The 23,620-nt window shown below is 37.1% G+C and overlaps 1 protein-coding gene across 4 annotated transcripts in view; it reads left to right on the top strand.

Moving 5' to 3' along the window:
- Positions 1-23,620, top strand: part of LOC114912865 (LRR receptor-like serine/threonine-protein kinase IOS1) — a 75,246-nt gene that overhangs the window by 24,429 nt on the left and 27,197 nt on the right. For 2 of the 4 annotated variants that reach the window (XM_073251442.1, XM_073251432.1), the window contains exons 3-8: positions 15,283-15,767; positions 16,521-16,656; positions 16,742-16,813; positions 18,763-18,834; positions 18,959-19,039; positions 19,173-19,357. In XM_073251442.1, the coding sequence (XP_073107543.1) occupies positions 15,283-15,767; positions 16,521-16,656; positions 16,742-16,813; positions 18,763-18,834; positions 18,959-19,039; positions 19,173-19,357 (1,031 nt within the window). The remainder of the gene's footprint in view (positions 1-15,282; positions 15,768-16,520; positions 16,657-16,741; positions 16,814-18,762; positions 18,835-18,958; positions 19,040-19,172; positions 19,358-23,620) is intronic. The other 2 variants (XM_073251435.1, XM_073251447.1) reach the window with 2 other exon arrangements.

Raw genomic sequence — 23,620 nt, 5'->3', positions numbered from 1 at the left:
TATTTTATTTTATTTTTGACATTTAGGGGGATGAATCCCCATAATTCTTATTATTGCGGCTTGTTTCTGGTTGACGCCGGAAGTTGAGGAAACGCTGCACTAGAGCAACCTGTAAAAAAGTCCGGGCCAGAGGATTGTGCTCCAGCGAGGATCCTCCGACGCTCAAATCAGAACGCGCAAACAGAGAAGCAGAGTTTTTGGTTATATGAAAGGGATTACTTATCTGGATCCTCGGGGTTAGAGTATTTATAGAGAATACGACTGTGTAACCATTTTTGAAAGATAAGCTGGCCAAATCTGGCACGGTTATTTGGTTGCGATTCTCTGGATCAGGTGATTATACCGACATGATTCTCTGAATTAGGCAGTTGCACCCAGATAGGAATGATAGCTATTACCAGTTGGTGCCTGTCTTTTTAATCCTGAGCTCGGTCGGTATGCTTTCAAGAAAAAATCAGAAAGTGTGGTGTGCTGACTAGGAGTTGGGACTGATAATTTTCTGACCAAGACTCGGTTAGATGGGTTGATCCGGATGTCTAACCAATCTGCAGCTGTTATGCCGTCCAAAGATTGTTCGATATGCAAGTCGAATAAGGATCGGAAGCAACTGGAGATCGACTAGTTGATTCTTCGACTAAGGGTAGGACCAAATCTTTTCCGTTCAGGATTCGCGTAACTAACCATCCGATAAGAGATCGGATCAGAAACTGACTGACGAGGGGTCGAAGAAGATGACCTCCGACCAAAGGTCAAGACAGACATTTGCCGACTATGGGAAGGCAAACCACAACAACCAGGCTACTTGAGAGGTGCTGATATGGACCTGAAGAGTCATAATGGGTTTAAGTCTTTATACATCATTGACCCATTTCAGATCACTCCTAAGACTCATTGTATATCCAACCCATCCTCGAAGGCTAATTCTAGCTAGAATTAAACCCCTGCTCCATTTTGCCTAAATGCCAAAAGAGCGATATCATCTTTTAGCCGGCATTCTCAGTTAATCCCTTCATATTTAAAATAGCTATTTTCTACTGCCAGCAACCAACAATTCGATGAGAAGGGCAACAGTACAGATATAACATGAACTAAGATGTGTGTGTGGTGATTTTCAAGGGCAAAGATTCAACAAGTGATATTTGGAGGAGCAATTTGATTACAATTTGTCCTTTTTGGTGTATTTTTTGTTCGCAGGACATCCTATATACTATCATATAACTACATGATGTGCTGTTCTTTAAAAAAATTCACAAAGCAACATAAAAGAAGACATAATAGTTCAAACAAAAACCCTTTCCCAGGATCTTTAAGTTACATGAAGTTTTTTGTTTGTTTGTTTGTTTTTTTTTTTTTATTAGGATCAATATTGCTCCTTTTCTTGCTTATGCAACATATTTTTCAATGCAACTATGTAAAAATTATATGAAGATAAAATTTTTGTATGCGATTTTTTGAATAAAAACTAAGTTTAGTTTAGTCATGGATCCATAATCAAATGTTATTTAACCTACAGATGAAGTTAATGGGAACGATGATTTATTTGAGTTATTAAGAATTTACTTTTATTGTTCTGTAACTATGCATAAGAGTAAGAATATGGTAGTGATAATTCATGTTGTTATACTCATTAAAATCCTTGTTTTTTAGTTTAAAAAAACAAAGAAATGATGACATTTCCTGGGCCTTCATTGGACAGCATGTGGGTTGGGCGACTGGTCACTTGAGTGGTGCACACTTGCTCATTCATCATTGGTGAGGTCTATGGGTCATGATGGACTAGAAACCAGTCTGAAAATTGCAATCTTGACAAAAAAAGCAAGTTAGCATATGCAATACATGATTGACATAAATAATAATGAGTAAAGAAAGAAAATTTTATTTAAAATTTTATATTTTATATTTTTATTTCTAATTATAATTTTATAAAAAAATATTATTATTGAGTGCTGGTGACTAGGCCATCTAGCTAGTTGGTGTGCTGGAGAGTTCGATCAAGTACTATATGGATCAAGAGAGTTGATCGGAGATCTCATATGCCACCCTAACAAATGAATGATAGTTATCAAAATTTGGATACAATGCAACTAGGTCAATCACGCCTAATTAGTGACTAAGGAAAAGAGATTAAGGTCAAACCTTTGTTCCAATGTCAGGCCTAGTCTTGAAACATCATAAACAAGGAAGCTCTCTTGATGGAGAGTGTTTGGTGGATGGCTCTCTAATGCTTAAGATAACTCTAAGGAAAATAGCAAAGATATTGTGTGAATGGCAGAGAGATGGAAACTCTAGAGCACTTAGGACAGAGAACCTACTTTAAGTTTAGGAGGTTAAGACTTAAACTTGGAGCTTAAACTTACCTGAAGAGTCTTCTTAGAGTAGTTGTGTAGGAAAGAGATGGTACCCATTGTTATGGAATCTTGCGACATGTGAATCAACCGTTTTAGATAACTATTCGCAAATTTAGATGATATCATGTGCATAATTTTTTGACATGTCAATTTCGTGTATCTCATCATTATAAAAACCATTTACCATAATGAGCCAACTGTAGCTAGATAGGAGGAGATTTGTACATCTCTGTTTGCCTTTAGACTAGTCACATGGTGAGAGCGAGTTGGCTAATGTGAAAGCTTTATAGCATGCTCGTGGCAAATTTTGGTCGGTTGGTTCTATCATGATTGTCACAGTCAATTTCATGTATCACTTGTCTCTACTTCTGAGGCTGAGATACTTATTGACTTGGGTAAAAGAAGTAGAAAAATTCATGAGAACGACTAGCTGAGGTGCCATGAATGCAAGTTGCAGAGTCAAAATCATGGATTGAGCTACTACCACTGTCCTTTCAATTTTGTTGTAGGAAACTTTTGGACACTATATTATGAGAGATGTGATGGCATCCGCATTTCTCAAAGTGACATCATGAGTGGCAAGATTTTCTATACGATGATTGGACACTTTGTCAATTGTGATTCTGACGATGGTTTGGAGCTAAACGGCTAACTGACACATGCCTAAAAATTGAATAGCTAGTTTTAAATGGCTGCATCGATCAAAGGCCTTTGAGCATATGCTTTTTCTATATTTTGGTTTTTTGCTCACCAGTGCTAAGGAAAAAGAGGAAGAGTATGGCCGACCACCAATGGTGGTGACTAGTTTGCCATCTGTCTTAGTTTGTCTATCGCTAGCTTGTCCGTCAAAGTTTTTTTGGATGCCCTATCATTGCCATAAGTCTTTGGTGGATCCTCATTTCTTTCGGTATTTCTTTGACTTTCTCTAAGTTCTCTTTGTCTTCTTCCCCCTTTTTTTTCAACTATGGAATTACCATTGGAGGAATGGTCGATACACAATAAAAGAATAGATCAGGACTCTCTTGACTGAGCCTCCAGTGGGTTAGGTGAGGTGATGCTTGAGGTTGGTTTAGGCTCGGATATTAAGAAAAGTACCTTAAAGTAGACGATGAGTAACTCTAAGCCAAGTACCACATATCTCATACTTTTATTCTAGAGTTGTCCGGCACTTCTAGTCAAAAGATATATCCTTAAGAGAACCGAATTGCCCTCTATAATGAAACTCTGAAAGTAGACCTAAGACTTCTGATTCTTGTAATCATTGCTGAGCTACTGGATCAGTACTAGTTGATTCCAACCCAACTCCTTCCTAATGCTTGGCAGATTATAGTTGATTTTTTTACCTCTCTACCCTCTATAAGTTTGTCCCAACCATGGGGCTGTTCCAAGTCTTTTTTCAAGTGAAAATGCACTCTTGGAGGAAAGGTTGGTAGTAGCTTTATTGTTGAAAAGGTTACAATATCCTTCCTTATGGTCCTTCCTCTATTCATGCTTAGAGGGGTCAATTTTTCTTCATCACCTCAATGGATCCATGGGACTTCATGATACAATAGAGGACGTCAAGGAAGAAGGCATTAAGCCTCTATACCCTTTTGTTAGATGAGGAGGAGGCGGCGGTCGATGCTCATAGGAGATCAAAGCTCCATCTTATGCTTAGTTGCTCTATGATGAAGCATTGGCAAATATCAACATCCAGCCCACTTCTTTTAAGGTTAACCTTCTTTGTTCATACTTTCTTATCCTTCAAAAATTGTAGCTCGATTGTTTAATCAATTGGCCTGATTTTGTATAGATAAAGTTTGATTTCAGTAGCCTTATGCCTGAAGTAGCTAAGAGTACTCCTCCTAAGAGGAAGCTTAGCAACAATAAGGCTAGCCCTTCGATAAGGATGAAAGTAAGGAAAAATAAGCCGAGTTCAACTTAAATTAGTGAAGGATGTCCATCTAAGGTGATGGTGGAAGCCTTAATTTCTACTCACCCATCCACTTTGGTAGCTTCTTTAAGAGTCCTTGAGGGTGTACCTCCTCCTTTGCTTATGGGCCCAACCTTGGATTCGACAGTTGATGTCAAGCTTGTAAAGGTTCTAGTTGTCATCAAGGAAGCCATCTCTACCTTGGAATTATCTAGCTTCCATCCTAGAATGAGCTTCAAACTCGAGTGCCTAGATCTTGATTGCATCGACCTCATAGCAGGCTCTAGGAGCATGATTTTCTAGTAGCTACCATCTTCATCTTAAGAGACTGAGCTAGATATTTTTTTGCCAACATGGTCACTTAGACCTATAGACTTTGTCCTCAATACTCCTAAGCTCATAGGATAAATGGTGAGGGGGATGATTCCTCCTCAAGTTGTGATGCTTCTTCAAAACTTGACAATGAATCAAGTCATTGATTCAACATGCACTACCGTGGTTGAGATAAGTTCTATAGATTGAGAGTTGCTGTGGAAGCCTAATTGTTCTTTGTTAACTCTATCATTTATTCTATAGACCTTTTAGACAATCCATGCTTTAGCGGCCATCATTTTGGGCTATCGAGAGAGTGGAGATGGTGGAGCATAAGATTCACAGGATAGAGTAAGGGAGAGCTATGACTAAGTGAGATCATGCTATTGCCTAGGATGCCAAAGAGAGCACCAAGAAAACAGACTCATATCACTCTAGGGAAAAAGGATGACTTTAAAAGAGCTCATGTTGAAACCAAGAGAAGGCTGGAGGAATCCAAGTAGGAAGTAGAGAAAATAGCAACCAAATTAAAGAAGAGGTTGCTTATCTTCAAAAGGCTCTTCGAGTTATAGATGACCAAACATTAGTTGCTAAAAATAAACTAGCCTAAGCTAAAAACTAAATAGCACAAGCCAAGGAAGAGCTTTCCAAATTTGAAGATACAGCTACCCAGATTAAGGAGAGATCTATTCATGCAGAGGATAAGTTTGCTCAATTTGAAGAAAAGGCTACTTGAGTTAAGGAAGAAGCTGCTCAGATTGATGAGAAGGCTACTCAAGCTGAAGAGGAGCCTACTCTGGTTGAGGAGAGAGCAACCCAGGCCATCAAGAAAGGCACTAAGGCCAAAAAAAGGATGACACAAGCTGAAGAAGTGGCTCAGTAGGTTGTCATGGAGTTCATAAGCTTTGAAAAGTTTTGCAATGAGCTGCATTAGGCCTCCTAATATTCTTTCAAGAAAGACTTTCAATATTGTAAAGATAAGTTTGCTAGTCTACTCTCAAAGGCCAACCTCAATTAATTTACCCTTCTGGGTTCATCCTTAGGTGGAGATGAGGAAGAAGAAGATGGTGGAGAAGAAGGAGGGCATAGATTAGTAGCTCATTTATAATGAGCATGATTTTGTTGTTCATTCATCAAGAGCATTTTGTATTTCCTCGTGTAATCTCTTTCTTATGCAATGAAATATTCCTTTTATCTTTTATTTGAGTTTTGTGCCAAGTATTCTATTCCGAATGGTTGATTTGTAGACTTAGCTGAAATTCTGCTAGGTCCTTTGGGTCATTTAAAATAGATCAATACTTTAGTTGGTAGATCTAGTATAGATCGGTATTCAAACCGATATAAGTCTGCTTAGTTAATCAATACACCAAATTCTTTGTGGCAAGTATGTAGATGTCCTAAGTTGAATTCAGATATGGCTTGCCCCCTAGCTACAGTATGATTGGGATTATGCATCTAGAGTTGTTTCTCAGTATCATTGTTTTGCCTCAAGAATGTGTGCATGATGTCAGGCTTGCTCATCATGTGTTCTAAGAAATAACTTTCAGATTCATCACTTGATACAGATTTTACTCGGATATTGTGCTATCTTTATGAGGTTAATAACTCTAGGCAATGACAATTTGGAAGGTGAATTGCATGGCATGTCTTCTAAATGGGTATTTGAACCATCAAAGGCTCAAAGAGCTTGACATGTGGCTAGCCATCAAAGAGGATAGCTTGATCTTGACCATTCAAGAACTATATTAAAGAAGAGGGAGGTTGCCACTTGTGTATAAATTAGCTTCTATTTTCCTCCCTTCATCTTCTCCAATTCTTCACCCATTGTTGCTGCCATAAGATATCCTAATTCATACAAGGGGACCAGGAAAAGATTCTTTAGCTAGTTCTTTACACTGCTTTGCTCATCTCAAGCGTCTTAGCCCTTAATTAGTAGCATCTCCATTAATTTCTTATCTTTGAGGGCGTAATGTAGCATTATCAAGTAGGTATTTGGTCGTCTTAGATTTCTCGTACACCATTTGCACTTGGAAACCAAATCAATAGATAATAAGTGGAAACAATAACATGCAAGGTGTTTAGGCTGGATTGTCTTGGTATTACATTGTAGGCCAAAGTGACCTTGATGACTAAGAAATCAAGCATCAAAGTCTAGCATGGTGCTTGTCTAGCAGTAATAGGAAAGGAGATGATACCTTCCATGGAGATCAGGTCTACTGAGAACTTGACCAAAACAGAATTGATCTTTCAAAATCAATCCTTTGACAAGTTCATTTTATAAAAAGCATCATAAAATAAGATATCTATCGAGATTTCATTGTCAATCAAAATTTATTTTACATCATAGTTTGCAATGGTGAAGAAAACTACAATAGTATTATCGTCGGGAGTCTGGAAGTTCTTAGCATCAATGTTTTGGAAGAAAATGATCTCATTTAACCTCTACCTCTTCGTAGTTGGGCTTCCTATCTAGGCTATCTGAATATAAATCTATGTAGTCAAGCTTGTTTCACCCACTAGTCATCCAAGATGACATTATTGATTCCACAATTGATCGATTATCAATCTGCAGCTCAAGGGTAGGTTGTCCCTAACCTAAATCACTTTGGTCTTACCAATGGATGATGTAGGCACCAAAGAAGCCCTGCTCGATGAGGTCTCAATTTTATTTTTTAACCAATAACAGTCCTCAGTATTATGCCTATAGTCATGATGGAAATGGCAAAACTTGCTTGTATCCTTATAAGCATTAGACCTCATCTTCTTTGGACACCTAACAAACTCTTGATTCTTGATCTTCATAAGAATCTATCTTCAAGAAGCATTAAAAGGTATGTACTTTCGAGCCTTTGAGGAGGATTTCTTGTCGGCAAGAGTTCTCCCCATCTTTGTTGAGCTTCTTATAGGGCTCACTCAAGTTATCACTAGCACACTTATTCTTTTGCTTGCTGATCTTTACATTGCAATGATCTACCATGGTCTTTTCAACATTCATATACTTATCAGAGGGGTTAGGAGCTTATTGGAGTCCTTCGAGAATCTCTTTTTTAGAGAGAAGAGGAATTGGCTTATTTTCTACATTAAAATGGCTAACATAGTCTTGAAGGGACTCATCTCCCTTTGTTTGATGGTGAAGAGGATGACAGAGTTCTTCTGCTTCTCTTGTACTAGGCGGCAAACATTTTTCTAAGCTTCTCAAAGAAGTAAAATGGAGCTCGATTGAAACCTAACATACCATATCTAGATTGCCTTCTGGAGAGTAGCTAGGAAGGCTTTGCATATCACTGAATCGATTGCTCCCTAAAGCATCATAAAAGCCTTGAAGCTCTATAAGTAATCCAAAAGGCTGATGATGTCATCATAAGTTTTGAGCTATAGCATCTTGAATCGAGGAAGAATGGGTTTTTCCATGATCTTTGCTAAAAATGAAGGCTTGGTGAACTCTAAGTTGTTCCCAAGCCCACCCCAATGTTGTCACAATTCTTCGAGGTACTAATCTACCTCCTCCAACTCATGGTTGATGTCCACCATCCTCTTGGAGCCATATATAGATCGACAGGGAGAAGAATGTCCTATCATGGAATCCTCCTATGAAGATGAAGTGCTAGAGGATAAATACTTTTTCCTCATCCTAGGCTCCATGAATGAGAGTGATGGCTATGAGCCATCTTCTTCAAGCTTTGTGGACTAGAAGTTTGGCAGTGTGCTCTAAGCTTCAATGAGGGGATCAATGACTATAGGGTGCTTTTCCAAAGCTTAGAGGGCAGGAGTGTTGGCTTCGCTACGAAATTTACAGAGAAAAGTGTTGGCTTGCTTGTATTGGAACTCCATGATCACCTAACTTGTGAGCCTCCTGATGCTACTGTTGTATTGAGGGTTGGTGGCAACTTGTTGCATGCTTTAAATGAGCATAATGAGTGCCTAATCGTACTATAGGAGTATCTGAAATTGCTTAGTGGTGATTGTCAAAACTGCCTGCATATCCACTAAAGGTAGAGCTGTTGTCAGAATCGAATCTTTCCTTACTGATCATAGATCACGGAAGCAGTAGCAAGGATGGAAGCAAAAGCTTCTTGGCGGATCAGATCAAGCCTAGAAGAACCCTAGGTGTGAGGAAGAAAAGAGGAGAAACATGAGAGAGGGAGAGAGAGAGAGAGAGAGAAATTAGGGAGAAAAGACTTCTATTCTGATTCCATTCTATCAAAGTCATATACAAAATTGTATATATACATGATCAATTTGATCCAAATCAAAAACTCTCCTGGCTAATCCAATTTGGTACAATTTTCAAGCCCATGTATACCCATGTCTTGCCTTGCACACCTATTAGACTAAACCCCTAGTCTAATTATTGGATTAGCTTCTTAAGACCTCCAAAATCAAGGTCTTAAGTCACTAGAATTAAACCTAATTCTAGCTCAAACTAGAATCCCATAAGTCTTTGGTTCGTGCCATCAAGCCGGCTCTGTCAAGGTCCGAATCGGCTCTAGCATGCCTTCTGCAGCATGTCAGGACACACTACTTTTTATTCTCCTGTCTGAGCTGGCTTTCTCAGGGTTTGAGCCAGCTCGACCTACAGTCGAGCCAGCTCGATAGTTGTGCCATCCATTGGTGCCAAAAATATAGCTCTTTGTTTGCTGTCTGAGTCAGTTCTCTCAAAACTCGAGCCGACTTGACTGCTGGTTAACACTTCTGATGCTTTCTTCACATCTTGTCATTTCTTCATCAATTTTTAAGGCTTGAAAGCACCACACTTGAGCTCACAATCTCCATCTTGGTGCTCCTAAGTCTTTGTGAACTCAGTCCTATCCACCAGTCCCATCAGTGCCACATAATAGTAAAAGCTATTTCATGAAAATATCTTCATGAGTACATCAGCTAGATTCTCCTTGGTGTGAACTTTCACCAGCTCCACTTCACCATCTTCCACAAGCTCTCTAATCCGATGGTACTTGATATCAATGTGCTTCATTCTTGTATGATAAATGAAGTTCTGTGCAAGCAATAAAGCACTCTGATTGTTAGAATGTACTCTGATAGCCTCCTGTGGAAAGTCGATCTCCAAAGCCAAGCCCTTCAACCATAGGGCTTCTTTCAATGCCTCTGTGATGCCAATGAACTTCACTTCTGTAGTAGACAAGGTTGCTATAGATTGCAAGCAAGATCTCCATGAGATTGGACCTCCATATAGGCTAAATACAAAATCTATCGTTGAGTACCGAGTGTCCACATCTCCATCAAAATCTATATCTACAAACCCCTCTATTACCTCTTGAGCCTCTTTGGATATGTTGGAGTGTCCATCAGCATCTCCTTGCGGACCATAGTAAATACCAACTCCAACTATACCAGCCAAGTATCTGAAAATAACTTTCTGTACTTTTCAGTACTCCCTGCTAGGTTGCACTATAAATCTGCTCACCTAACTCACTGTATGCTATAGTACATAACGCTCCCCACACCAGAGGCATATGGTACTCTCTCTATCTCTTGAGCCTCCATCTCAGTCTTTGGCGATATAGTCTTCGAGAGTCTGAAGTGCCCGACACGTGGCAACTTTGTTAGTTTAGAATCCTTCATTCTGTATCTCTCCAAAACCTTCTTTATGTAGCCTCCCTGAGATAAGTGCAACAACCCTTTAGATCTATCTCTGTTGATCTCCATACCTAAAATCTTTCATGCAGGCCCCAAGTCCTTCATCTCAAACTTCTGAGGTAAAACTTCTTCCAACTCCTGTACAACTTTTTTACTCTTTCATGCAATTAATATATCATCTATATATAAAAATATATTCTAGATCTATCATCCAGAGATCTAACATTTACACATGGGTCATAATCACATTTGAAAAGGCCAATGCTCCTCACATAAGTGTCAAATTGCTTGTACCACTATATAAGAGTCTACTTTAATCCGTACAGTGATTTTTTCTGCAAACCAATCATTCTATCTGATTCAAATTCTCTAAACCCCTTTGGTTACTCCATATAAATACTCTCCTCCAAATGATCATGAAGGAATGCCGTCTTAACATTCATTTGCTCTAATTTCATATCCTGTGCTACTACAATGCTCAACAGCATCCTGATAGATGTATGCCTGACGATCAAAGAGAATATCTTTGTATAATCAACTCCTTCTCTCTGTGAGTATCTTTTGGCTACTAGCCTAGCCTTGTACCTCACTCCATCTTTCTCTGAAGATGCCTCTTTTCTAGTATAAACCCATTTGGATCCAATGGGTCGAGCATCCTCTAGTAGATCCACCAACTGCCATGTTCGATTCTTCTTGAGAGATTTCATCTTTTCCATTATGGCCTACATCTATGAATCCCGAATCAGACTCTCCATGGCCTCCTCAAAGGTCTTTGGATCACCAACAGTGATGAAAGCATAGAAAATCATCTTATCAATGCCATATCTCATCGGTTTATGAACGGTGTGCTTCGGCTTGTACAGTGCCTGTGGCTGCCTTTGCATTTTTTTTCAGACAATTTCCTGTACTTGCTGATCCTCCACAAGTGTATGACCATGCTTTTCCAACTCCACCTCAAATTGAACATATTTCAAGCCCGAAGTTGATTGCAAATCATCTGACTGCGAGTGCTGCTCACTACTGCCCTGAACTATCTTTTGTGCTCCATCCGTACTTCTCAGCTTCTTCAAGATACTCTTTTCATCAAAGATCACATCCCTGCTGATGACACACTTTTGAAAATATGAATTCCACAGTAAGTAACCCTTCACACCTGCAGGATACTCGATGAAGATCATCTTTTGTGACTTCGGATCCAACTTGCTTGCTCGGCTTCCTCCACCAAAGCATAAGCCGGACAGTCGAACACTTTTAGATGGCCAAGCTCCACCTTTTTTTTACTTTAGACTACCTCTAAAAGTCTCCTATTGAGTGATCTATGGAAAGATCTATTAACAAAGAAATAAGCAAATGTTAGAGCATCACCCCAAAAAGACTTGGATAGTGATGCTTGCAGCCTCAAGCTCCTGGTCTTCTCAATCAGTATTCGGTTCATCCTTTTTGTAATACCATTTTGCTGAGGAATCATCCTCACTGTGTCATGATGCTTGATGCTATTTTTCTCATAGTATCTTCTAAACTCCAGACTTGTGCACTCCCCTCCATTATCAGACCTTAAATATTTCACTGGTTGTCCTGTCTTCCTCTCCATCTCAGCTCTTTAGACCTTAAATCGAATAAATATTTTTATTTTTTTTTTATCAGATACACCCAAACTCTCTTAGAGAAGTCATCTATAAAGGTGACAAAGTATCTAGCTCTATCCCGAGCTACAACAGATGTCGGTCTCCATACCTTCGAGTGAACAAGCTCCAAAATAGCTTTACTCCGCTTGAAACTACTAGCAAACTTCACCCGGTGCTATTTGTCGTAGATGCAAGGCTCATAAAGATCATCGCCCTCCTTCTTGAGTGCTGGAATCAGTCCTCTCCTACTCAATTCTGTGAGCCTCTGATCACTCATGTGACCCATACGACAGTGCCACAGCTGGTAGGCGAGCTGCTCCTCCTGTGCTGCTGCAGAAGCCTCTGCACTGTCGATAACTACAAGCCTTCCATCTTATATAGCTTATTGCTCAATCTTCTCCCTTTCATCACCACCAAAGCATCTTTGGAGATTTTCAAATACCCACTTCCTGACTGACAACTGAAAGCATATCCCTGCTTTTCTAAGTAACCTAAGGATATCAAATTCTTCTTCAGTTTCGATACATGCTTCACATTGATAAGTATCTGTTTGATTCTATCATACATCTTCATCTTGATAGCACTAACACCAGCCACTCTACATAGGTGATCATTTCCAAAACTCATACTACCACTATCTGATTTCTCATACGAGGCAAACTAATCATGATGTGCACTATAGTGGTAGGAACATGCTGAATCAAGTGTCCAATGACTATCAAACTCTACTGTCTTATCTGATACTACTAGTACATCATCTCCAGTGTCTTCAGATGATAAAGCACCACTCCTACTAGTCGATCCAATCTTGCCCTTCTCCTTCTTTTTCTTCAGAAGTGGGCAATTCCTCCTTAGATGATCAAGCTGATGACACTTGTAGCATTTCACAGTCTTTAAATTTTTTTGAGACTTTGATCTACCCTTAGAATTATCTCGAATCTTCTTCTTAGGTCTCTTTTGCATCTCATCATAGCAAGCATCTCTGAGTTAGGGCTACCTTTACATAGCTTCTCTCGCTGCTCATTTGACCTAAGAACTCCAACCACTTTCTCAAAATTCAAAATCTCTTTCCCATACACCAAAATAGTGATGAGATCATTATAAGAAATTGGCAACGAATACAACAATAGAAGAGCTCTATATTCCTTATCTATCTTCATATCAAAGCTCATGACATCTGAGCAAACTTGATTGAATTTCTAGATGTGGATAATCAGATCTCTTCCTTCAGGCATCCTCAAACTATACAGTTGCTTCTTCAGCCATAACTTATTTGTCATGTTCTTGCTTATGTATGTACTCTCAAGCTTCTTCCAGAGCCCTTTCGATGTGGTCTTTGTGTTAATCTTAGGCAAAATCTCATCAGCAAGGCACATTCTAATTATGCTAAAAGTTATTTCTTTCAATTCTTCCTAATCTTCAACAAAAATCTTTTCAGATCTATCCCTAATCATGATCTTGTAAATTCTGTTCTAAACTAACAGATCCTTCATCCTTTGCTGCCAAAGGATAATATTTTTCTTGCCATCAAACTTTTCAAAGTCTGCATTAAGGGTGCTTGATGTCATTCCATACAGATTTCAATTCCAACACAAGGAATACTCACAAATTTTATGTAATTCTGGATAAAACAAGGTAGATTACTGAAGATCAAGATAGATCCTTAGCTAAATCAGGCATCCAAGATCTTTTCTCCATCAGATCTAACACTAGAGTTCTAATACCAATTGTTATTAGGATTAGATCTTTTCTTACTGACCGTAGATCATGAAAATGACAGCAAGGATGGAAGAAAGAGTTTCTTGACAGATCAGATCAAGCCTAGAAGAACCCTAGGCATGAGGAAGAAGAGAGGAGAAACATGAGAGAGAGAGAGAGCAATTAAGGAGAAAAGGCTTCTATTCTATTCTCTTGTCAGAGCCGACTCTCTCAGGATTCGAGCTGGCTCAATCTGGCTTCGAGCCAGCTCCATCTGTAGTCGAGCTAGCTCGACAGTTGTATCATCTACTGATGTCAGAAATACAGCTCTCTGTCTGCTGTCTGAGCCGACTCTCTTAGAGCTTGAGCCGACTCAACTACTAGCTGATGCTCCTGATGCTTCTTTCACACCTTGTCCTTTCTTCATCAATTCTCAAGGTTTGAAAGCATCACACCTGAATTGACAAGAGCACCCTGTGGACTTTACATAGAGCCATCGGACTCCACTAGTATGTACTCATAGACAATAGATGGAGCTACTTATGCTCTTCTAGATTTCATGATTGCTGTAAGATAAAACCTCTGATAATGGGATCAAGACCCTTCCTTGAGCACCAATCTCTTGCTGTCAGGTTAGCTGGTTTGCTGAGGACTCAATGGGGCATTACATGTATCAAGGAATTGGTTAGAGATCTCGATGTGCCTCCCTCTCTAATTGATGATGGTTGATGGGGCTCGAATGTGATTACAATTGGATTGATTGCACCTAATCAGTGGCCGAGGGAACAAGATTGCGATTGAATCACTACTCCAACATCAGGCATGGCCTTGAAATACTACAAATAGGGAAGCTCTCTTGTTGGAGAGTGTTTGATAGAAGATCCTATGATGCTTAAGTCAGATAACTCCTAGCAAAATAGTGGAGGTGCCGTGTGAGTAGCAGAGATATGAAAACTCTAGAGCACTTAGGATGAAGAGGTTAAAACTTCAAACTTAGGACTTGAGACCTAAACTAGGAATCCTCCTCAGGCTAGTTTATATAGGCAAAAGCCAGCATTTGTTGCTATGAAATCTTAGGACATTGATCATTTTGGATAATCATTCGCATGTTTGTAAGATATTGTGTAGGTGATTCTTCCATATTCTAATTCCCTTATATTTTATGGTTATGAAAACTATTTATCATCATGGGCCAACTCTAGCTAGATGGAGAAAAAATTGGGCATATCTGTACATCCTTGGACTAACCACATGGCGAGAGATGGTTGGCCAAGATGAAGGCTTCTTAGCAAACTCATGGCAAACTCTAGTTCATTTTTGCTATATATATCAGCTGCAGTCAATTCCGAAGTATATCAAAAAATAAAAATGAATGTATGAAAAATAAAAACATCATATTTAGAAAGAGAACATGATGCATGTTTTGTGTTTTTTAAACTATGCATTTCAAATCATTAGATGCTTAGGCAAAGAACTCCAAACAACATAATTTTTTATCATAAGTAATTTACAGATATTAGATCATAACCAATAATTAGAATTATCAATATGGGGCCTCAATCACTGAATCAAGACCAATATTTTTAGAACTGTTGTATGAGTGCCAATATATAGCTCTACTCTCTATAGATATATTTCTAATGTTAGCTCTACTTTCTCTATGTGCACGTGCATTGCAACCAAAGATCCATGAGATTGTATGCAAATGTGAATATTCTTCAAGTTCAGTAGTAGAAATCATGCATACACTTGCATAATATGACTTCTTTAACATTGAACTGCTAATCAATAGGTATCCAAATGACACCTACGATCGCATTTGGTGGCCAGTGAACCTACCTAACTCGTTTGGGATAAATACTTCAGAGACCATCCAAATTAATCCAGGGGATGCCTTTCAGGTGCCATCCACCATTATGAGTAGCGCGATCACTCCAATAAACAATACCAGTTTGCTATTTTTTTTATCGGACTTTCAGAGCAGATATGTTCGTCCCATATGCTATAACTACATACACTTTGCAGAGTTTGAAGCCCTCCCTCCGAACAAGACAAGATTAATCGATGTGATTATGAATGAGCAAATTCTTCAGAGGAATTTTCGGCCGTCTTACTTACTATCAACTCACATAACCCTCAAATTTGAGCTTGAAAGTGTTACTCAGTATAATATTAGCCTAACGAAGGCAGCCGATTCCATCCTTCCTCCAATCCTCAATGCCCTGGAGGCCTATACTACTCTTTCCCTGCCATATTTGGCATCCGATATAACAGATGGTATATTGTTCCTCAACTTTCAAAGTAGGGCTAATATCTCTTTTAAACCAAAAAAAAGAAAAGAAAAGAAAGCATCAAATATCACTACTTCTCTAGAAACATAATATTATTAAATAATAGAAAGTAGGAAAATTGAGCAATATATCCTTTGTTTTATGAGTGTCTTATGTTTAATTCTTTTATATGAAGCACCATGGCAGTCTTTCATACATGGATGATCGTCTGATTATATTTTGACATGCATGATTCATTGCCATCAAGGCATGATCCCCCTTAATCATGCATCTCAAAATCTCTCTGGAGCACGACCAGGTGGTCATCCTTCACATGAAAGACCTTACACAGTTTCTTAAATCTTTGAGATATCCAGCTATATTTGATTGTTTTGGATAAATTTTTTTTTTCCTAATAAGGATCATTTCAACCTTCTAGATAGTGAAAAATAGCATACTAATATAAGAAATGTGATTGAGTTTTTCCTTTAAGATGTTTTTCTCTTTACTTTTCTACAAATATAAATATATATATATATATATATATATATATATATATATATATATATATATATATATATATATGTGTGTGTGTGTGTGTGTGTGTGTGTGTGTGTGTGTGTGTGTGTGTGTGTGTGTGTGCGTGCGCACGCGCACGCTCAGCATGACTTGACTCGAAAATATTGCTTTATATTTTTCGGGACTGCATTATATATATAGCATTAGAGGTGGCTTTTTGTTTCCCTTGTGAACATGCTAGTTCGTGCTATGATGGACCTCAAGAAATTGTATGATATCAAGATTTGGCAAGGTGATCCATGTGCCCCACGGAACTTCACTTGGAAAGGCATAGTCTGTACCTTTTCTGCCTCTAATCCTCCAAGAGTAACATCCTTGTAAGCCTCTTTGATGTTTTTCAAATTCTTAAAATGTTAATAATATTAAGACTAAACTATTTGTGTTGTTTCATTTACTTTGCAGAAATCTGTCATCGCAAAACTTGACCGATAACATACCTGATGCCATTAACAACCTTAAGGCCATCGAGTACTTGTAAGTATTGAAAACTATCACTCACAGGTTTAAGTTATATGCGAAAAATCTTTGCTGTACCCCTTTAATAAGAGTGGTGCCAGATACGTATGCTCTAGCCAACTTGGTTACATAAGGATTAAGAAAAGTCCCAAGTTGGTAATTAAGGGATAAGAAAATTTGGAAGTATGGTCATTTAATGATTTGATGTGACAACAGATCTTCTACATGCCTAAACCTTTTCTTCTCCTTCTTCTTCTTCTTTTAATGAATGGCCAGAAATGGAATTGGGTGTTGATAGCCGATCTTGGATAAGTGGCCCTTAAAAAAAGAATCATCTCATTACACAACATACACTTAAAATCTCAATCTCTAATGGGAGAAATGGAAAGTCAAGTGCAGTACATGAGCAGTTAAGTTTTTTTTCTTAAGTAATTGAAAATAATGATTAAATGCTATTATTTAATATCAGAGAGGTCCAACATTGAGAGGTACTATCAAAGTTTTAATCTACAATCTCTATGACAAAGGGGTCCCATTACTTGATTATATCTCAATTTGCAGTAGGTATGCTTATAAGGGATAGATAGACTATGATGTGTAAATATATAATATAATTTTTTTAGCAAAATTGATAATACAACTTTCCAAGCATGGTATATGCACATTAGATTGACTATTGCAATTTGAGATTTAATGGATAAAAATGTTTATAATGGTAGACTGTAGAACATCTCTAATCTTTTATTGGGAAGTTGGTCATAATGCATATACATTTTTTGAGATTAGGATTGGCTACTTCTTACCTTTTCCATCCTATATCCATGCCGGATGCAAACTTGATCCGGAACCGAACTCCCTATATATATATATATATATGCACACGCACGCACACGGATATATATATATATATATATATATATATATATATATATATATATATATATATATATATATATATGTGAGTGTGTGTGTGTGTGTGTGTGTGTGTGTGTATCCAAGTATAAAGGATCCCAACTCGAGGTAGAAATTGCAAAGCAAATTAGAAGTAGGATTTGATGAATAATGTAGATAATTGGCCCATGTGACCTAGCTACCAGGAACTTAAAGTCAACATTTTGCAAGTGTAGTAATAATTTCCACTCTTTTTAATTCCATATACATAAGTTTTATTTATCAAAGCACAAAATAAATATTTTATTATGAATAAATAAAATATTGATGAATTGTCCATGTGTAGGATCATAATTATTGATACAAGTTTTTTTTCATATAAAAAGCTAATCTTTTGTTACAATAGAACCAAAAGTAATGTAAATCATGTAGAAATCAAAGTCAATTTGCTTTCTTAAAGAAGATATCAATGAATTTTTATGAAATAGTTTCACAGGATTTAGCTCTCTCTCTTTCTCTGTATATATGTAGAGAGAGAACTAGACTTTGTTACACTCGAACATATCTCCATTGAAATCCAATTAGATCTACATTGGATGATGAGAGTCCTACATTGAATATTCGAGTTAATGGATATGATCTATTATCTCTTAAATACTTAAAGATCAAAAATTATGTGATTTAGATACTCTTGGTCTATGTATCAAGTGATCAAAAAATATATATAATTTATGGACTAGAATCTCTAAATTATATAATTTTTAGTTTGTAAATATTTTAGATATAGGAGGTCACATTTAAGAGCTTGGATCATCAATGGAACTCTTATTGTCTAATGTAAATTTGAATGGATCTGAGCAGAGATCCACCCGAATGTTGCCGAGTCTGTCTTTCTCTCTCTCTCTCTCCATGAGCAAGAAGGCTTCTATACTTGCATGTCTTCCTCCTTTTCTTACATAGAAGATATTTCTGTCTGACGTTTGGTACAAACCAAGTCTAAATTTACAAACAACCTACGATGGCAATTTTTTATGTCAATAGAATCCTTCATAAATCATCACGTCTTTGTGTCTCAGGGACTTATCAAACAATAACTTCGTGGGTCCGATACCAGATTTTCTGTCAGGATTGTCATCCCTTCGCATGCTGTAAGCTTAAGCTAGTCTCTGTTACTTCTCAGGAAAAAAGAAAAAGCTAGTCTTGTTGGAAACTCATATGCCAGATATACATGTAGAATATTGATGATCCAGTATTGTTGATCTCTACTTTCAGAAATTTATCAAACAACCAACTCGATGGGTCGATCCCAATGGATCTCCGTCAAAAGCAAGAAAATGGCTTGCTAGAGTTAAGGTTTGCTTCATTATCCAGTATCCAATTCACTCTTGGTATAATTAACACCCATGCTGCTTTACAGGGGAAAAAAACGTTCCTTTATAACCACACTGGATTCTGATATTAATTTGAGGATCTTTGTCTATGCTAGGACGGAAAATAACCCGGGTCTGTGCACCAACGGGAACGAATGCGTAGATGATCGTGGAAAAAAGAAGACGCTTGCTACTGCAGTCATTGTCGTCATTGCAGTGATTCTGGCTTCACTAATTCTATTGGTGATCATAGTGGTGGTGGTACGGCGCCAAAGGAGAAGAAAAACACCAACCCCACCATGTGAGTTAGTAGTCAAAGAAAAAAGTCTGAACGATAGTTACTTGTAGCTTACATAATTGGATGCAAATTAATGATATAAGGGGCGTTTGGTATGAGGTGATCCACCTAAGATCAAGAATGATGTGGGCGAAGGTGATGGGATCATCATGTTTGGTTGCACCATGGTGAATTTATATAACAATGATTTCAAATCACCCCCACTCTTGAAATCACCTCCCAACCCAGTGATGAGATACCCGTTGTCGAGATCAGAAATCCAAGATCACCCCCAGGCAGTGAGCTTGGATTGAGATACAAAGAAAAAAATACTCCTTAGTTTAGTAAAAAAAATTGATATATCAATATACCATTAATATATATATATATATCAATATTGTATATAGAATATTATATTATATTTTATATTTGTTGGGGAAGATTTCTGACCACGTATGGACACGGCTAGAGTATGCTGGGGACCACCAGAGTGATGTTTCTGTAAAATAAGTTCCGACCAAAATTGGCTCTGACAAGGACCCTCTAACGGTCAAGTCAGGAATCTGACACAATAGAGGAGGAGGAGTCGCAAGAGAGCACCAGGTGCATTGAGCACATGCGGGACTGTTGTGCCAGATTTCTGACTTGACCGTCGGAGGATCTTCGCCAAAGTCAACTTCGGTTGGAACTTGTTTTGTGAGAACGCCGCTCTGGTGGTCCCCGACATACTCCAACCATGTCCGTACATGATCAAAAATCTTCCCCAACAATATTTATGATATATATTATATGATAATATATTATTAATCATATTATTGTCATATTATGATTCAATGATAATTTTAAATTAGAATAAAAATATCTTATTATACTTTATATTTATATAATAAATATTTAATGCATTACTTCAATTTACCTCATTTTTTTAATCAAAATAAATATTCATATTAATAAATAATATATTACAAGTATCATATTATTAATAATATATTAATAAATAATTTATATTAATATAATAATAATTAATATATTTTTTATAGGATTAATAAATATATTTTTATAAAATCTATTAATTATTAATATATTAATAAATATAGTGATATTTTATTTATAATATATTATATATGATTAATAAATATATTTTATAGAATATATTATGGATAGTTTTGGTATTATATAATCAGTGATCTTGGATTTCTATAGAATACCAAATAGGTTATTCATAAATACTCGAGGATCTTTAATTACTAGACCATGGCCTACCAAACATTATGATCTTGGATCACTGGTAATTATATCACCTCAGGATTCAGATCATCGGTGATTTTAGATCACCATGGTGATCTCATTTAGGTCACCAAACGCTACCATAGGATCGTAATTATAGCTTTTCTAGATGTACCAAACACCACACATCAATAGTCAAGAATCATATCTTCATTCATGCATTCTTATGAAGAGCATCATTTTATGCAATTTGCATATGCTTTTGTTTTGCCATGCATTATGCATCTAAAACAACAATAATAGCAACCATCTTTATACGACTTATTATGCATGCCATAACCATGTTTAAACATGCTTATGTAAAGTGTTAAACCAAGGTCCAGCACTCTCTAGGTATATCAATCAGTTTGCAATGGCTAATGTTATGCTTTATCATGGACCCCTACTAATATAATTTTTTTTTTCTTTTTTTAATTAATTTTAGCTTACCCAAGATTTGACCTTCCAAAGAGCAAGCCCTTAGGGTTATAGCACCAATTAGCTTTATTACCAATTGTTGACTCATTTAAGTTGTCTCTTAATCTATTTATGATAAGTTTGGTTCCCCTTTTTCTCTAAAAAAAAAAAGGGATAATCAAGAGAATTACATTAAATTCTTTTCAAAGACATGGTAAAATGAAACAAAAGATTTAGCATCAATAATAGCCAAGGAACTAGGAGTTAAGAGTCAAAGCAATAGCATGCGCAGCTTCAATGAATTGATTTCACTAGAAAAAAACAATTGCACTAGGAATTCTACACACACAAATATATATATATATATATATATATATATATATATATATATATATATATATATATATCAAGTGATGCTATAGGAACCCTTCATGCATTGTCTCACGATACTCCTCTTCATTGAGCAAGACACGCAGTGTGGTTTTTGTTTGTCCGACAAAGAGGTAGAGAAAATTCTGCAATTAATTGTTGAGTTGGAAAAAAGAGAGAGATGAGGTAATCTAGCTGCCTTTGATTCTCTCATCTTGTGCCTGAGTTTCTCCCATCCTTATTTCCATTTTATGCTAGAATATTTTGGGCCTTGGTGAACCCCTTCAAAAGAAGGGTAGTTCGGATTTAATAATCTCTTCTGGTTGTGCTGTTGCGAGCCTTGACGAATCCAAACTTGATTCGGTTACTCCCTCCATATTTTCGATCTCTTTTTGGAGATCAAGTGGATTGCCGGTTAGCTTGGAATGCCATCGGCTCAACCAATGGAATCCTTCTGGGTTGGAATTCAGCCCACTTCAATCTTAATTTTGAAGAAGGAAACTCTTTCCTTTTCCATCTCAAGCAACCAGTTTGATCATCTTTTGGACTCTTCTTGGAGCTTCACTATCATCTGGTCCTTCTGATAATGATTAGAAGCCTCTTTTATGGGAGGAACTCTTTCAAATCGTAGCACATTTTTTGGATCTTTTGGTTATTGGTGGAGATTTGAACGCTACCTATAAGCTTGATCAGTGCAACAATGATCCACAACCACATCGAGTCATAGTGGATTTCTTCAATTATCTAATCAACATCCTTTAATTAATTGACCTTTCTCTTGAGGGCCTATTCTTTTGTAAGTAAATATTATGAGAAAGTTGATCAATTTTCTCATTGACCATTTTTCCCATTTTCTCATTTTTTTCAAGATGAATAAATTACTTTTTCATGAATAGTATTTATTTATGAAATGGGAGAAAATCTTATCCATCTAGAAGAAATCATTTCCCAAGTCCTAGCTACCCACCTTCATCCATTCCTGCGTCTCTTGGTCGATCACCCTCAAGCTGCCTATGTCAAAGGTTTCTTAGTCATGGATAATATCATCTGTGCTAATAAAGTTCTCTGCTTTTCCAGTAAAGAGCTTTGGAAAGTATCATTTGTAAGGTAGACTTTTCTAAGACCTTCAACATGATCAATTTTGATTTCCTTTTGAGATTGCTTGCTCATAAATGTTTCCCTCTTAAATGGATTCAATGAATCAAAAATGTTCTTTCTTCCTCTAAAGCGGTGGTTAATACGAACGACAATATTGGAAATTAGATTATATGCAAGAGTCGTGTGAGACAAGGTGATCCCTTATCATGTTTTCTTTTTATTATTGTTACTAATGCTTTTGGCAAACTTATCAATAAGGCAGCCCACTGCAATCTGTTTAAAGTGCTAAGTACATCCTTTTGTTTCAATGGAATTAATTTCTGCATTTTATGGATAATACTTTGATATTTGTCATAGGAAGGACCATTTGGCCACTCTTAAGTTCATTAATTATAGCTTTGAATTGGTCACTGATTTATCAATCAATTTCCAAAAATGCTGGATCTCCTCTATCAATCCAAATGTGGTCTTTTCTGAGGACTAGTTAGCCTTTCTGAACTGCAAGTCTTCTCTCCTCCCTCTTAAGTACAAAGGCTTTCCCTTAAAGTCCAAAAACCTTTCTAAATCAGTTTCATTTCCTCTGATCCAAAAAATTGAGTCAAACTTGTGGCATGAAAAGAAAAATTCCTTTCTTTTGGAGGAAGACACACTCTTATCAACAACGTTCTTTCGGCCTTGCCTATTTATTATATGTCTCTCTTTAAATTGCCAGCATGGGTCATAAAGAAAAAAATAGACTAGTTAAGAAGAGCTTTTCTATGAAAGGGCATGGATCATGTTAATGGGCTTTCTTGCAAAGTGTATTGAAATACAGTCTGCATTTTCAAAGATGGAGGAGGGCTTAGAATTAAAGATCTTAATAATTTTAACATTGCTTTTCTTTCCAAATGGGATTGGAGGTTTCTTAAAAGGGAGCCCCACCTCCTAGAGGACTTTCACTATTGGAAGGCACTTAAAAAAAAAATAATAAATAAATTAAATTCTCAGCTTCTTCGAAACAAAATAGGAATTACTATCCCATGTGGATGGATATTGTTAATTCTCTTTCCTCTTTGGAATAGAACTCAATTTATCATGGGTAAAGGTACTTCTATTCTCTTTGGAAAGATGCATGGTTAATCATTGTTGTTGTCCAGC

Source organism: Elaeis guineensis, chromosome 1, assembly GCF_000442705.2.
Source record: "Elaeis guineensis isolate ETL-2024a chromosome 1, EG11, whole genome shotgun sequence".
Lineage (NCBI taxonomy): Eukaryota > Viridiplantae > Streptophyta > Magnoliopsida > Arecales > Arecaceae > Elaeis > Elaeis guineensis.
Note: the sequence above shows the minus strand (reverse complement) of the source record. Positions and strands in the feature narration are given on the sequence as shown.